At 36.9% G+C, this 16,868-nt stretch overlaps 1 protein-coding gene across 1 annotated transcript in view; it reads right to left on the bottom strand.

Moving 5' to 3' along the window:
* Window positions 1-15,726: 15,726 nt before the first annotated feature.
* The window catches only part of LOC129232620 (bestrophin-2-like), a 93,343-nt gene continuing 92,201 nt past the window's right edge, over window positions 15,727-16,868 (bottom strand). Inside the window, exon 13 of the mRNA XM_054866751.1 lies at window positions 15,727-15,844. Coding sequence (XP_054722726.1) covers window positions 15,727-15,844 — 118 coding nt within the window. The remainder of the gene's footprint in view (window positions 15,845-16,868) is intronic.

The raw sequence follows: 16,868 nt of genomic DNA, 5'->3' as shown, positions 1-16,868 counted from the left end.
GGTAGCTAATATCGTCTGTGCTAATTCTTATATTAGCTACCAGTTTGTTTGGCACTCTTGGCTTCCTTAAGAAGTTTTCCATCTCCAGCTCAGTCACTTTCCTATGCCGGGCTGATGAGTGCTAATAAGCACGAAACTGCAGTCCTCGGCTGGAAATGACTGAGCTGGCGGTGAATTTTATGTAGTTAAAGGCTTGTTAGCGTTTAGTCTATTGGAGGCATTTAGCTGTAAGCAGGAAGGTTATCTTTATGCTCTCGAGAATATTTTTGAATTTTCAAATTTTAAAAATAATAAATAAGTGACAGGCTATTTTTTTTCAAGGAAAAATTTTTGCCCGAGATGCAGCCCGCCAAAGATGGCAACTTAGGCGCGATGTCTAACTTAGGATTTTTGGCAAAAACTTTAAATTGCTTCATTCCCAGAACCGTAAAAGAGTATTTTTTTTTACTATTTGAAATATACAATATTTTTTTAAAAGCAATCTGCGCCAATAGGATATGTGTGCTCAATTTTTCTTGCTACAGCCTTTTGAAAAAAATATTTAAATCAATGTTTAGTTTTGAAATAGTCATTTTTTGAGCAATCACGATTGCTTATTGTTCTCACTTGACTGTTTTTGGCGTGCTATCATTTTATTTTCCCACCAGCACCCTCTGCCAGCACCACCGTCGATCGGCTCCTCACGATGCTGCTCCTATAGCGAAAAACGTCTCCAGGTTGTGTCCATATCCTACACACACACGCATACACACACGCGCATACAAACTCACACACCTACACACACACACATACGCACACATACACACGAACTGCTACACACACAGCACTGCATACACAACATGCACACACATGCATACATACACACACACACGAACGCCTACACACACACACCCGTACACACAGCACCGCGTACACAACATGCACACACATACCTACATACACACACACACGCACCCTCACACATGCGCCTACACAAACACATACGCGCATACATACACACACACACACCCGTGATTGCGAAAAACATAATTTGAATTCAAGATGCCAAAAATTCAAATTATTTTTTGAACAGTCACGATTGCTTATTGTTCTCACTTGACTGTTTTTGGCGTCCTATCATTTTATTTTCCCACCGCCACCCTCTGCAGCCTCACCGTCGACCGGGTCCTCACGATGCTGCTCCTATAGTGAAAGCCGTCTCCAGGTTGCATCCATGTCCTACACACACGCGCATACATACACAACTACACACACAAATACTCAACTACAAACACATACACATACACACACACACAAACACATACACACACATACACCTGCCTATACACATACACAAAAACATACACACAACTATCCACACATTCATGCCTGCACACAGACACAAACACATATGCCTACACACATACACATACCCCCCCCCACACACACATTCATACATACAACTACCCACACACTTATGCCATCACACAGACACAAAAACATGCCTACACACACATACACATACTCCCTACACACAAACACACATACCCCGCACACACAAACACACACGCCAACATATACACACACACACTCGTGATTGCGAAAAACATAATTTGAATTCAAGATGACAAAATTCAAATTAATTTTTCTTTTTTATTTATTTATTATTTTATTCTTTTTTATTTTTTACTGTGGATTATTACCATCGAGTAACATACATTCCCTAAAAAGGAGAGCTTTTACTTTCGAGTTTGACAGGTTTTTGAGGCATTTGAAAAAAAATGCGGATTTTTCAGGAATTGTGTATATGATCACCTCAAAGACCCACTACGACATCTAATTCCAGGAATAACACTAAGATGCCTAAGATCCTACTGTTGCTGTGAGGCGACGATATGTACATGAAAATTCAAAACTTTATCAAAAAGAAAGTGGCTACTTTAACGTTTTTTTAAATTGCCGCATTTTCATTTTTAGTAGCCAGGATTTTTATTTTTGTGAAACATCAAGGCAATCTTTTTACTTTCGAGTTTAACAGTTTAACTGAACTGGATTTCATCTCCAGCTCAGTCACTTTCCTATGCCGGGCTGATGAGTGCTAATAAGAACGAAACTGCAGTCCTCGGCTGGAAATGACTGAGCTGGCGGTGTATTTCAAGTATTTCTGCTTTAGTCCTGGCTAAAGGGCGGTAATTTACTGAATATACCATGCCATGCCATCGATTTTTGAGTTGAACCCAACCATTGCTTCGGTCACTCGGATGGTCTGCGCTAATTCTACATTAGCTACCAGTTTGTTTGGCCCTCTTGACTTCCATAAGAGGTTTTCCATCTCCAGCTCAGTCACTTTCCTATGCCGGGCTGATGAGTGCTAATAAGCACGAAACTGCAGTCCAAGGCTGGAAATGACTGAGCTGGCGGTGTATTTCATGTATCAAGGCAATCTTTTTACTTTCGAGTTTAACAGGTTTTCGAGGCATTTGAAAAAAAAAAATGCGGATTTTTCAGGAATTGTATATGATCACCTCAAAGACCCACTTCGACATCTAATTCCAGGAATAACACTAAGATACCTAAGATCCTACTGTTGCTGTGAGGCGACGATATGTACATGAAGACTTGAAAATTCAAAACTTTATCAAAAAGAAAGTGGCCACTTTAATTCTTTTTTAAATTGCCGTATTTTCATTTTTAGTAGCCAGGATTTTTATTTTTGTGAAACATTAAGGCAATCTTGTGACACAAATTCAGCACAAAGCAAAAACAAACTAACGAGAAAGAAATCCAAACAAAGACATATTTATAATTTATACAACAGTGCGTGCATTTTCCAGCATTTGTTCATAATAAAGCCTGACTGAGCTTATTTTTACCTCTCCAATATCGTTTAAATAGGACAGAAAATCCAAATTTTATCCTTTTCAGTACTTTTGCAACATAAATTGCAACACTTGCGTGTTGTTAACAAATAAAAATGCTTCTTTAGATCATCTTACTTTGGCTACGCAGAAGGATGTTCGAATTTTAACATGGAACAAAAAAAATAGAATATGGCCTGACACCATAAGACAGGCAGACTTCAACACTATCGAAGCGGAACAATCGATACATTGTAATTTTCTAAATGTTCGAAGTAAAACGTTCGGTTCCTCCCCGAAACAGTTCTTTTATTGTTCTTTTCCCGTGACAGGGGATGTAGAAAGGATGCAAAGTAGCGTTCGAATGGGGAACAAGCCGGCAATTCACTAAATGGATGATAATGAAGATGAAGCACTGTGTGTGTGTTCTTTTGTCGTGTTTTGAGAAACGAAATTTGACGAGTAGCAGTTATTTTCTTGATATTTGTGCCACTTCGATACATTTAACCTTGATTCTAAAATGGGATTACAATCTAGGTGGCGGTAATTTCACAAGTAAAGTTTTGATTTTCTCTGTTTAGGATCGTGAAAAATATCACAGCATAACATTGCTTAACCGATCCCCAATTTACCGGATCGCTCTGTTATCCGGCGTGTTGAAAGCTGGTTCAAAATTTGTAAATCTCCTGTTTTTTTTACAACCACGATTCACAATTTCTTTCTCCCCCCCCCCCCCCTTCGATGTAGTATTAGTTCCATTTTCAAGCCGTACTCTGTGGGTATTTGAGGCCCACAAGGGCAAATGGGCCAAGGTCGCAGAGAGCCATGGTGGGCCCCTTGTCAGTTATGTTAACGAGCCCCTCCTGCCCCCCCCCCAAAAAAAAAGAAAAAAAGAAAAGAAGAAGAAAAAAGTAAAGAAAAGGGGAAAAAGGAGAAAAAATGGGGAGAAGAAAAAAGAGGGGGAGAAAAGGGATAAAACAAGAAAAAGGGGACGGAGAAAAGGGATAAAACAAGAAAAGGGGGGCGGGGAAAAGGGATAAAACAAGAAAAGGGGGCGGAGAAAAGGGATAAAACAAGAAAAGGGGGGCGGGGAAAAGGGATAAAACAAGAAAAGGGGGGCGGAGAAAAGGGATAAAACAAGAAAAGGGGGGCGAAGAAAAGGGATAAAACAAGAAAAGGGGGCGAAGAAAAGGGATAAAAGAAGAAAAAAAGGGATGGAATCAAATCTGCTTACTAGAAAACAATTAACTCTATTTTTAGTGCCGAAACAGTAAATACCAAAGAGAAAATTTTACTTAAATCTTTACGTTTTCTGTTATTCGGAGTCCCCCCCCCCTTCTTTTTCTCCATTCCTTTCTTTTGTCTTTCCTTCTTTTCTTTCTTTGCGTCAGTGTAGCCCTCCCCCCTCCAAGGCCTGGGTCCATAGTTTCCGATTAGATTGACATGACCTCCTGTCGGCCCTGAGTGGGGGGGGGGCGCCTACAAAGGACCCATGTTTGGAGTTCCCCAATCTGTTACAAACTTCACATTTTGTAACAGATTGGGTCACGCACACCGTTTTAACACCGTCACGCAAATAGCGCCTAGACCGTTAGGGCCAATTTTCATGATATTTGGCACAAAGTTAGTTTGTAGCATGGGGATGTGCACCTCGAAGCGATTTTTCGAAAATTCAATGTGGTTATTTTTCTATTCCAATTTTAAGAACAGAAATATCATAAGATGGACGAGTAAATTACGAAATTATCGTAACGTGGTACCGTAACATGGGTACAAGCCAATTGGCGAGAAAATTCACCATACATTATTTGTAAATATACAGGCGAACCAAAAGACCTTTTAATTTCTCTATTACGGGCAAAGCCGTGCTGATACCTCTAGTCGATAATATAAGCAAAAAAAAAAAAAGCAAAACATGGACCTAGAAAATACTTTCATTTTCCCAACAGTTATTTTTAAATTAATTTTTTTTAATGTCCGATTTTTCAAACAAGGCCTGGTCTTAATGACGTCACAAATAATGCTCTTAGGCGCATCTTTCTTCCGCGTTTCCACGTTATGATGATCAAGAAGCGAATTAAAATTGCGCTCTACGCTTGCTATCAGCTCTATCGTTGCCAATGCAAGTGAGTAAAGATGCGAATTAAATATTTTGCTCTGTGAATGGCAACACTGAATGGCATTTCATCATTTGTGATGTCATCGGCAGAAGCGCACCGATTTAAATATTATTTTAAAAATATTAAACTTAAACAAATTATTTAAAAAATGGTCAGATCCTTTGTTTTAAAGCTTGCTCTTTCAGAAAAAATACTTTTTAAATTTTGAAACGACCCCATTCTAATACCGAGCGGCGAGCACGAGAATTTGGTTTCAATACAAGGAAACTAATTTTTATTTATAGCACTGAAAAATATCCTTTTCTTACCTGCAACCTTAAATTTTGTTTGGTTGAGGGACGGCAAAATCATAATGCAAGATGCTGTGGGGCCACCAATGTTATTTTTTTGTCCAGCTCCCCCCCCCCCCCCTCCCAAGTCAAAATCGGCCCAGATGTACCCCAATGAGAGGTCACTGGTTTCACAAGAAATCCCTTATTCGGCAAATTTCGCAAATGATTTGGCAAATTTGGAGAAAATATTACAACATTGACCGTTTTTATCTTTCAATAATTTTTAAAATGTTTCTTAATGATGCTTAATTTTTCTCCATCAAGTTTTCCATAACATATTTAGTGCTGCCATCTATACGCACTTTTAGTAATGAAAACTATTCTTATACGAAATATATTATTTTATTTGTAAGTAGAATTATTATTATTATTATTATTAGTAGTAGTAGCAGTATTTTTTGTTGAATAGTGGCATTTCTACAAAAATGAGACAAACTCTGGGCTCCGTTATGGTCAATTTTGTCGTAGTTCTAAAATTTCGATTTATCTTGTGGCATTCTCTGCACGTCACGGGATTCTGGGCATCGGATCAGGACTACAGCCTGATTACCGAATAGACCGACTAGGCCGTGGCCTAGGCCCCTCCCTCTATTTCGGGGTCTCCAAATGGCAAAAAATGTTTTAGCCAATGTCTAAAATTGTAAAGTTTTAACACAGGGAGCCCCTAAAAACTATTTAGCCTTGGGCCACTGATATCTTAATCCGCCCTTACAGGACCCCCCCCCCCCTCTACTTGACTCTTAAAAGTAGGCTGCAAGGTTGCAGGGTTTAAAGACATACATAGCTTCTTGTTTGAAGGTGCCATTTTTGAACAATTAATGCAAAAATCGGTAGGTAATACTAGTACTAACCGGTCCACAAAAAAAAAAAAAAAAAAAAAAAAAAAAAAAAAAAAAAAAAAAAAAAAACGAGCTGATGTGTGCATCACATAACTTCCTTTTACTCCAATTTAATGTCATTTTCCCATTATTGGCAGTTTTAATGTGATTCAATAGTTTACTCTCTAAAGTCATCAACAGTGTCCAAATCGAGACTAGATTTTAAAAAAAAGTCGCCAAATTTGTCGACAAGTTGGCGACCAAAAGACTGGCGATATATCGCCAAGAATCCGCCACATATAACACCACTTTAGTTTACATCGAAATTAACAATGATTTCCCCGCAAAAAAGGGGCAAAAGAACCCCTTAGGAACATCCGAATGCAACCAAAAGAGAAGGTGCACAACTAAACTCCACTAGGAGTCCACGTACCAAATTTAAACTTTCTAGGACATACCGTTTTTGAGTTATGGGAGATACATACACACATACGCACATACATACATACATACAGACGTCACGAGAAAGATCGTTGTAATTAACCCGGGGATCGTCAAAATGGATATTTCGGGTGTCTGTGCGTTCCTAGGCATATATCCACGTGTGGTCGGGTTGAAAAAAAAACTCAACATTCATTCGGGGGTGAGCAAAATAGAAATTAAGGCCGATTTTTGAGTGAAATTTTTTTCGCGTATACAATACTTCCTTTTTTGTAAAAGGAAGTAAAAAAAAACAGTCAGGGTCTGATTACCGCACAGGCCGCCTGCGCCTGGGGCCTCATCTTCTCAAATTACTTGAAAAATTATGCATAGAATACAAGGACTTTTAAAATAATAATAATAATGATGACTTGTTAGTTGGAAAAAACTTCCATAAAGGAGACTTTTTATTCATTCTGCCAGTAGGGAATTTACCATGTCACAGTTATCAGGGGCCCCCGAAGGGGATTCACAAATGCACATGATAAATAATTTACATAGTTCTGTGATAGACGAAGGGGTCCCAATAATTGCACTCCTACGGGCCCCAAACCTGTAAGCCAACCACTGCATTTCGCTGTAGTGTCTCCAAATTATTGTGGGCATAGGGCTTCATTTTTAGTTAGTCGGAACCTGAAAAGAGTTAAAGCTATACATGAAATACACCGCCAGCTCAGTCATTCCAGCCGAGGACTGCAATTTCGTGCTTATTAGCACTCATCAGCCCGGCATAGGAAGTGACTGAGCTGGACATGGAAAACCTCTTAAGGAAGCCAAGAGTGCCAAACAAACTTGTAGCTAATATAGAATTAGCACAGATTAGACGAGTGACTGAAGCATGGTTCGGTTCAACTGGAATATTGTGGGCAAGGCATGGTATCTTCAGTAAGTTACCGGCCCTATGTTCAGTCACTTCCTATGCCGGGCTGATGAGTGCTAATAAGCACGAAACTGCAGTCCTCGGCTGGAATTGACTGAGCTGGCGGTGTATTTTATGTAAGGTGCTGTTTAATTCACATTTGGACTCGGGTACGTGCCATGAAGCAATTTAAAGTTTTTGTCAAAAATCCTAAGTTGGACTTTGCACCTAAGTTGCCATCTTTGGCGGACTGCATCTCGGGCAAGAATTTTTCCTTGAAAAAAAAAAAAGCCTGTCACTTATTTATTATCTTTTGAAAATTCAAAAATATTCGAGAGCATAAAGATAACCTTCCTGCTTACAGCTAAATGCCTCCAATGGACTAAACGCTAACATGCCTTTAGCTACATGAACTTCACCGCCAGCTCAGTCATTTCCAGTCGAGGACTGCAGTTTCGTGCTTATTAGCACTCATCAGCCCGGCATGGGAAAGTGACTAAGCTGGAGATGGAAAAGCTCTTAAGGAAGCCAAGAGTGCCAAACAAACCGGTAGCTAATATGGTCTGTGCTAATTTTATATTAGCTACCAGTTTGTTTGGCACTCTTTTCTTCCTTAAGAGGTTTTCCATCTCCAGCTCAGTCACTTTCCCATGCCGGGCTGATGAGTGCTAATAAGCACGAAACTGCAGTCCTCGGCTGGAATGACCGAGTTCGCGGTCCATTTCATGTATTTCTGCCTTAACCCTGGCTATAGGGCGGTAACTTACTGAATACAGTTAAAGCTATGTTTGGACATTTACGTGAGAGTTCACGAACCCCTCAGACCACGCCCTTCATCCGTCCTTGGCGGGGTTCAATCTGTTAAGGAAATAGCGAGAAGAAGCGAAATTGTGTGTAATCAATGATGATCAATGCAATGAAGAAATCCATGAACAAGTATTCATTGACACAAGATCTATCGATAAAGATCTATGTAATGCGAAATAATTTACGTTGATCTCCTGGGAATTTATTAAATGCTCTTGTCCGTTTTTCACGAGAAGTCACTTGACTCCTCCCTCGTCACGTGGTATCCGATGATTCTATTTCGCTGTTTTCGGCGGAATTAATATTCGGATCACATTTTGTTGCGAAAGCAGCAGTTTTTAAAATACAAGAATAACTAAAATGATATCAGACAAGTGAAGCAAGTGGTGTAAAGGACGCTAAGACTTTTGTGCACGTATTAGAATGCACGCCCAAGTTAAGGCTCTCTGGTTGTCTCCTTTGAAGCGCGTGGATTGATTACCGATCACCCCCCGCGTAAAATAGAACTCGCCGTTCGAGGAGGCGTGGCGAAGTGCCTTCTCGTGAAAAATGGACAATACTTATTCACAAATATTCACCACGTACATGCTGGACTTTGGATGATTTGGAATATTTGTTACTTTAGTATGAGTAAGATTTTGGAATATTTGTTACTTTTTATTTGTAAAAATGAAAATGAAAAATTTTGAAGAGCATTTTGGCGGCTTTAGCAAAATCAATAAATGGACTTTTTGATGGGTCAACACTTTTTTTAATTAAAAAATCTTTATTAAAAAAATAAAAAAAACTGCATTCACTTCTGTTTTAATATAAGTTGTAAATTATAGATAGAGAGATAATAGGCTATAGCATCAATCTGCTCTAAATACTGCAAGTTCGTATGCTCGAATTTAAAACCAATTTTTAGTAAATATTAGTTAAGAAAGAAAAGTTCTTGAAAACCCTTTTAGATTTACGACTTGAGTTTGGTCAAAGAAAAATTCAAAATCTTGACATATTGGAAAAGTATAAAGTCCTAATTTCCATGCTTGCTTACTTTCAGCTTTGAAATTTGTTTTCTAACTTTACTTAAAAAATCACCTTCATGATCATTATTTTTCATTGTTTTTTGGCTACAACTAAAAAACGAAAGTAATCAACAGGCACAGAAAAAGTAACTTAAGAAATCGCCTATAAAAACTGGCCAAATACGGGCATTTGGTGCCTGTAAATTGTTTGATATGTTTTCTAAAACGCAAGCATCATGAAATTTTGAAAGCTGTTATACAAGCATGAAGAAAAAGATTGAAGAATTTTTCTTTAATAAACAATGAAAAGCTCAGCTTATCATTTGGGAGGGTTAGGAGGAGCAATTGACCACCCCTGGGTTTGAGAGAGTAATGTATTTATAAATATGTGGGAACAGGGGTACCCACAGTGGGTGAGGGGGGGGGGCTATGGCGCAAGTTGCGCCATCAAAATTTTTGGGGGGATTTTTCAATTTATTTTATTTATTAATCTAAATTTATTTATTGATTTATTTTTAATTTAAATTATTGTTTTATTCAGCAATCACATTGCTTATTGTTCTCATTTGACTGTTTTTGGCGTCCTATGATTTTATTCCCCCCCCCCCCGCCTTCCTCTGCAGCACCACCGTCAAGCGGCCTCTTACGATGCTGCTCCTCTAGCGAAAACCGTCTCCAGGTTGCGCCCATTTCCTACATACACACGCATACATGCACACCTACACACACACACACACCTACACACACCTACGCACCCACACCTTCACACGCACACACACACGTGATTGTGAAAACATAATTTGAATTCAATATGTCAAAATTCAAATTAATTAATTATTTTATTTTATTTTATTTTATCCTGTTTATATTTTGTTTCATTTATTCAGTTTGTGTGTGTATGTCATTGACGTAGCACAGGGCTTTTCTAATGAAATAATAATTATAATAATAATAAAAATAAATAAATAAATAAAAAATATTTAAAAAATAAAAAAATAAACATTGTAAAAAAATTAAATAAAAAAGAGAGAAAAAATAAAAAGGGAAAGAGGTTTGAGAAAAAAAATGAGGGAGGGGGGAGGGATTTGTGTCTTTGAACTTGGGGGGGGGGGGACTTCCCTGTGTGGGGAACAGTTGTTGCTGTTTTTCGATATAATATTCGATATAATATGCGTTAAGTGACCACTTTTGACCACGCTTAAAAAAATGGAGCAGACGTTCCTGAATAATTAACATGAAAAAATAGCATTAAATTTGACTTTCCATTAATTTTAATTGCTTAGAAAAATTTCTGTCCCTGAAAAAATTCCTGCGATCCAGAAATAAATGACTTTGGTGTCGCCATCTACCAGTCGTTACTGAAGACAAAGAAGTAACGGGGCTTATCTTATTGCATTGATGCTATGATGGCACCTTAGCAGGAACGGATAAAGAGTAGGGTCATAAGTATTATACCCCCATTAAAATCATTAAGATATTATCCATCCATTGTGTTCAAATAATTTATGAAGAAAATGTAAAAATGAAAGCGATTATAGTCATATTTTCAACTAATTATTTTAATTAATTATTTTTAAGAGCAAATGTTTGATATACTATTTACTTTCATTGCTTGTAAAAATAATTAGGTACGTAAATGCCCTACGAGGTGCTTTATTTCTGGCCTATTTGGTGCCTATTATGGACACCATGGGCGCTCATATGCAAAATTTTAAGGGGGGGGGGGGTGCTCAGATTTTTTTCCCCAAGGTTTAGCAGGATATTTTCTCCAAAGAAACCAATTCCAATACGGATTAGAGATATTAAAATTTGAAATTTCTGATAACTAATTCATTAAAAACTGGAGAAGAAATTTTTTTACATTTTTGCAAAGAAAAAAGTACTAAAAGCAAAAAAGCTCTAATTTCTAAAGGGAAGGGGGCTTGAGCCCCCACTTACCCCCTATATGGGTGCCATGATGGACACCCAAGACACTTAAAAAAAAAATTTCGTACCCAAAACCTAATGTTTTTCATCATAACTACCCTAAAACGGAAGTCGGATAATAGCTTTGGAATAATGCCTGTAAGAAGGACTACATTTCAAAGGCCAACAAAAGAAAAAGTTTTCCCGTTTTATGGATTCTTTTGCATTCAATGTATTGAGGAAAAAATATCTTCCAATTTTGAAGGTTTTATGCTTTTGAATGGGCTTTTACTGAAGGCATTTTAAAGACTTTTAGCCAACGTATTTCTCTTTCACTCGCACCATATGCTACAGGTAAACACAGACTCAAAATCAGAAACTAAGCAACTCAAGACGCTCAGCTCAAACTCAACAAACTATTGCAAGGACTCCAAGGAAATTTTTTTTTCTTTTCTTTTTTTTGAGCAATCACGATTGCTTTCATTTGACTGTTTTGATGTGCTATCATTTAATTTTCCCGCCAGCACTCTCTGCAGCATCACCGTCGACCGGCTCCTCACGATGCTGCTCGTCTAGCGAAAGCCATCTCCAGCTTGCATCAATATCCTACACTTACACGCATACATACACGCACGTACAAACAAACACATACACATGTACATATACACCTACACACGCACACATACGTACACCTACACACATACACACATATACATATATACACCTACACACACACACAAACACATACACAAGCACATACACACACAAACACACACGCATACAAACAGACACCTACACACACACCTACGCACTCATGCCTGCACACAGTTACAAACACATATGCCTACACACATATACACATTCCTCACCATACACAAACACTCATACACGCAACTACCTACACACTCATACCTGCCCACAAACACACATACCTACACTCACATACACATACCCCCTACACACACAAACATACATACCCCCTCCCCACACACATAAAAGCACACGCCTACATACACACACACACTCGTGATTGCGAAAAACATAATTTGAATTCAAGAGGTCAAAATTCAAATTAACTTTTTTTTTTTTTTTTTTCATTTTTGTCACTTGTTGTACATTAGCTTTATTATACAAGCTTGCTTGTTTGGTTTCCGCTGAAAAAAAAGTCTCATTCCAACATTTCCCTATTGTTAATGTTAAATCCTACACACATTTCTTTAAATATCGCGGGAATTCATTTCTGCAGATACTACCGTTTACCTGCTCATATTAATAAGTTTGGTATACAACTGCTCTTCAATAAGAATTGATGGTGATTGATCACATAAAGAAACTTTTTTTCCATTTACGAGGGACTGCTATTCCTTGAACCATAACATCACTCCCAACGAAAACACTGATCGGACTAAGGCCATTTATTTATCTTTAAGCACTGCTAGTATATTTCAAGCAGTAATGGAAAGACTGCAACAGTCATTGGTTTCTGAACGATTCCCAATAGGAGCTAGGGCTGATTAGTTTCTAAGGCTTTGTCTGCCCATAGGGGAATTTCTCTGTTATTAGCTGTACTTTTATGCATAAAGTAAGATTTTAAGTTAGAAAGTGGCATTAAATAAATGCGTTACATGAGACGATCTTAAAACGTATTATATTGGAAAATATGAAGACTGATTTAGTTGTGAGTTGCCGTTGAAAGGAAAATATACATTACAAGCTGTTAAAGCGCAGTTCAAACTGAACCATAATTTGAAAAATTCAGAGCCATCACATGGTGGAAGGGATTTTTTGATCGAAAATACCTTCCGAAGGGTTTTTTTTTTTTTGCTCCTGGACAATATTTCTGTTTTAAATAAACGAAAATTTTAACTCTACTCATTGTGTGCAGTTGAATTAAGAATTAGAATAGAAAAATAACATTATATACCTTAACTATAATCCTGGGCCTACGTAACAGGCAAATTGTATGGAAAATGTCATACTCCTGTCCTAAAAAAATCACTCTCCTGACATTATTTCTCAAGTACTGGTAACGCATCCTGTAGAATAGAAGGATTTATTTCCAATGCATTAGTTAAAAAATAAGATGGATTGAAAAAAAGTTAAATTTGGCAAACGATAAATAAAAAATGTATCAGTGGAGTAATTCTATTTATTTATTTATTTATTTATTTTTGCTATTGTTCAGACGAAGCGTTCCAAAAGAGATTTATCGATTAGACATTTGTTTATCTAAATGTTGCTCAAATAGGTGAGTGAAGTTGTTATAAATTTCGTATTTGCTTTAAATTAAAAGTAAATTATGTTATTAATATTGCTGATACCCTTTTTGTTTTATTTTTGCATTTCCTGAACCATAAAACAATTCGCAGGTAATGAGAAGGTAACTTTTCTTTTTGTAAATTTTATCATACTGTGTATGGCTAACTTAAAGAAAGTTTTAATGTAGAAATCGATTTTTTTTCGTTGAAATGAATATCCGTTATTCGGAGTATAAGCTATTCAGAGTGAATAATATGGAAAACCCTGTACGGAACTTATACTCGAAGAAATAGGCTGTATCTGTTAAGGGAGGTTTTACATAAATTTTGTTTTATCATTTAATAACCACACGTTTTGATTTAGACTTCAGCTATTTTTCTATTACTATAGTTACATTTTAGGTAACCCATGAAAAATTCATTTTGTAACTCTCCTGGTGCTGCTTGTCAGTCTCTTGCTGTATGAAAATTTGATCCCCTCTTTTGAGGGTATAACATAGTTAAAGTGAGTTCCCTCTATTTTTCTTTCAATAAGTTCCTAACAAAGAGCAAGAATAATATTTTCCAGAATTTTTTCAGCATATTTTTACTTCCTTTTACAAAAAAGGGAGTACTGTATTCGCGAAAAAATTTTCACCCAAAAATCGGCCTTAATTTCCATTTTGCTCACCCCCAAATGAATGTTAATTTTTTTTTCAACTCGACCACACGTGGATATATGCCTGGGAACGTACAGACACCCGAAATATCCATTTTGAAAATCCCCGAGTTAATTAGAACGAGTTTTCTCGTGACGTCTCTGTGTACGTATGTATGTATGTAGCATAATCAAGAACGGAATGTCCTAGAAAGTTGAAATTTGGTACGTCGACTCCTAAGGGGGTCGGTCTAGTTGTGCACCTTCCTTTATGGTTGCATTCGTATGCACCAAAGGGGGTCTTTTGCCTCTTTTTGGGGGAAATCATTGTTAATTTCGATGTAAACTCAAGTGGTGTTATAATTTGGCGAACACTTGGCGATATATGGCCAGTCTTTTGGTCGCCAAGTTTTGTTGCCAACTTGGCGACAAATTTGGCGATTTTTTTAAATTTTTTTTTTAAAAAGTCTGGTTTTAATTTGGCCACTGTTGGTGATAGATATAAAGAGAGGAAACTATTGAATCATATTAAAGCTGCCAATAATGAGAAAATGACATTAAATTGGAGTAAAAGGAAGTCATGTGATGCACACATCAGCACGTTTTTTAATGTGAATGGAAAATGTCAGGTTTTTGGAGAATCATCCGTATGTGTGTGCACGTTTTTAAGACTATGTAGATAATTTTATCTTTTCAATTTGTTTAATCCTTGAATGGCGATTTTATCCATTGTAACTTGATTTTCTCGACCTCAGGTTTGGATTTAAAAAAAATATCTATCTTGAGGATCCCATCCAACCTGTTTAAATCACAAGTAATGGTAGAGGGATGCTGGAGTGTGATGTGATATCAGCTACACGACTTCCAACTAGACAACCGAAGATTTTCTCTGCCGCATTTATGGCAGGACTTGCAACTTCACTGAGATTATCAAGTTCATGAAGACAGTAAATAAATCTAGTCCATCAAGTAAAATCCGTCTATGCAAATTTTACATCTTTATCTTTACTAATAATAAAGCTGAAAGTCTCTGTCCGGAGGATGTCTGTATGTCTGTGACGCGCATAGCGCCTAGACCGTTAGGCCGATTTTCATGAAATTTGGCACAAAGTTAGTTTGGAGCATGGGCGTGTGCATCTCGAAGCGATTTTTGGAAAATTCGATTTTGTTCTTTTTCTATTCCAATGTTAAGAACAAAATTGTCATAAGATCGACGAGTAAATCATGAAATTATCATAACGTGGAACCGATGCATGGGCACAAGCCAATTGGCGATATACGAAATTATCATAACGTGGAACTGTAACATGGGTACAAGCCAATTGGCGAGAAAATTGACCATACATTATTTGTAAATATACAGGCGAACCAAAAAACCTTTTAATTTTTCTATTACGGGCAAAGCCGTGCGGGTACCACTAGTATCTTATAAAGAGAAATAATTTCTAAACATGCTTGTTTCAAACAATGTTTTAATATATTGTTTCAAATACGAGTAAAAAAGTTGTTTCGAACGAAAGTCTTTAAATATAACAACACTGGTTATAAATATTTTGATTGGAAGCATAAGAGAAATAAGCATTTTTGTTTATATATAAATAATTTTATTCGATGCTTCAAAAATCATAGGACAATATTCATTTTTACAGAGCATTAAAAAATGGAATTATTCCTCCACGATTTCGTCCAGATCTTCGTCCAGGAATGCTAAAGCTAGTTTTACGTGATTTGAGGGGCTGGTATCCACCCCTGCATCGCTCAACTCTTGATCGGTTTCTGTGACACTGAAAAAAAAAAGATCAAAATTTTATTGATTATGCACTTCTATAAATTTTCTACACTTTTTCAGCTTTAAAAGACACTAAAAAGGCCATTTTTAAATGAATTTTACAATTTTAATTTTATTTTATAAGTCACTAGCTGTACCCGACGCGCGTTGCTACGCCAACAAAAAAATACATCATTATACTGATTTTCATGACAATCGGTTGAACGGGGCAGAAGTTGCTACTCTGCAGTGCCACCTGGTGGCGAGCGGCTTTAATGAGCATATTATGCACCTTCTCTGTGGAAAAATACATATATATATAGCAATTTTCATAATAATCGGTCCAGGTATCAAGTGAAGCCGTGACTCTACTCAAATTTTGTACTCACGCAGTTTGCAAGATCAATCCATCGCTAAAAATATCAAATAGAAAAAGTTTTAAATCCCCCCCGTTGCATGAAAAGCCATAAAACAATAAAGAAAGAATTTATTTGTTCAAACTCGAGAAAAATGGCTTCTTATTAATGAGATCTTTCACGCGAATTAATTTCTGCAGCCGATCATTTTATTCGTATTTATCCAATGGATTGTGACTTAAATTGGAATAAAAAAGGAATTATCGATCGATTTTTTTTCTAACTGGTCTATAAACATTCCCAGTACCAAAAATAACAAACGGTGAAAGTTTCAGCCAAAACTGCCGTGTAGTTTTTGAGTTCATGGATGACATACAGACAAACATTCATTTTTATATATATAGATTTCCTTTTACTTGCAAATTCTTTATTGCCTATGATTTAACTTAATTTTACCTTTGAATGTGCTTAATATTTCAAATAATTCGATGAGCTTTATAAAATCGTTGAAACAAGTTATAGATCAATTTTTAACCCCCCCCCCCCAAAAAAAAAAATAATAATAATGATATCAAAAGCAAGGAAAAAATCTCATTGAAAATATTTCAAATGCATAATATTGAGAGGACACCTTACCATTTAAAAGTCTTCGGATTTTTTTTTTAAAACATAGTATAGCTTAAA

Source organism: Uloborus diversus, unplaced genomic scaffold, assembly GCF_026930045.1.
Source record: "Uloborus diversus isolate 005 unplaced genomic scaffold, Udiv.v.3.1 scaffold_13, whole genome shotgun sequence".
Classification (NCBI taxonomy): Eukaryota; Metazoa; Arthropoda; class Arachnida; order Araneae; family Uloboridae; genus Uloborus; species Uloborus diversus.
This window is presented reverse-complemented; position numbering and strand designations above follow the sequence as displayed.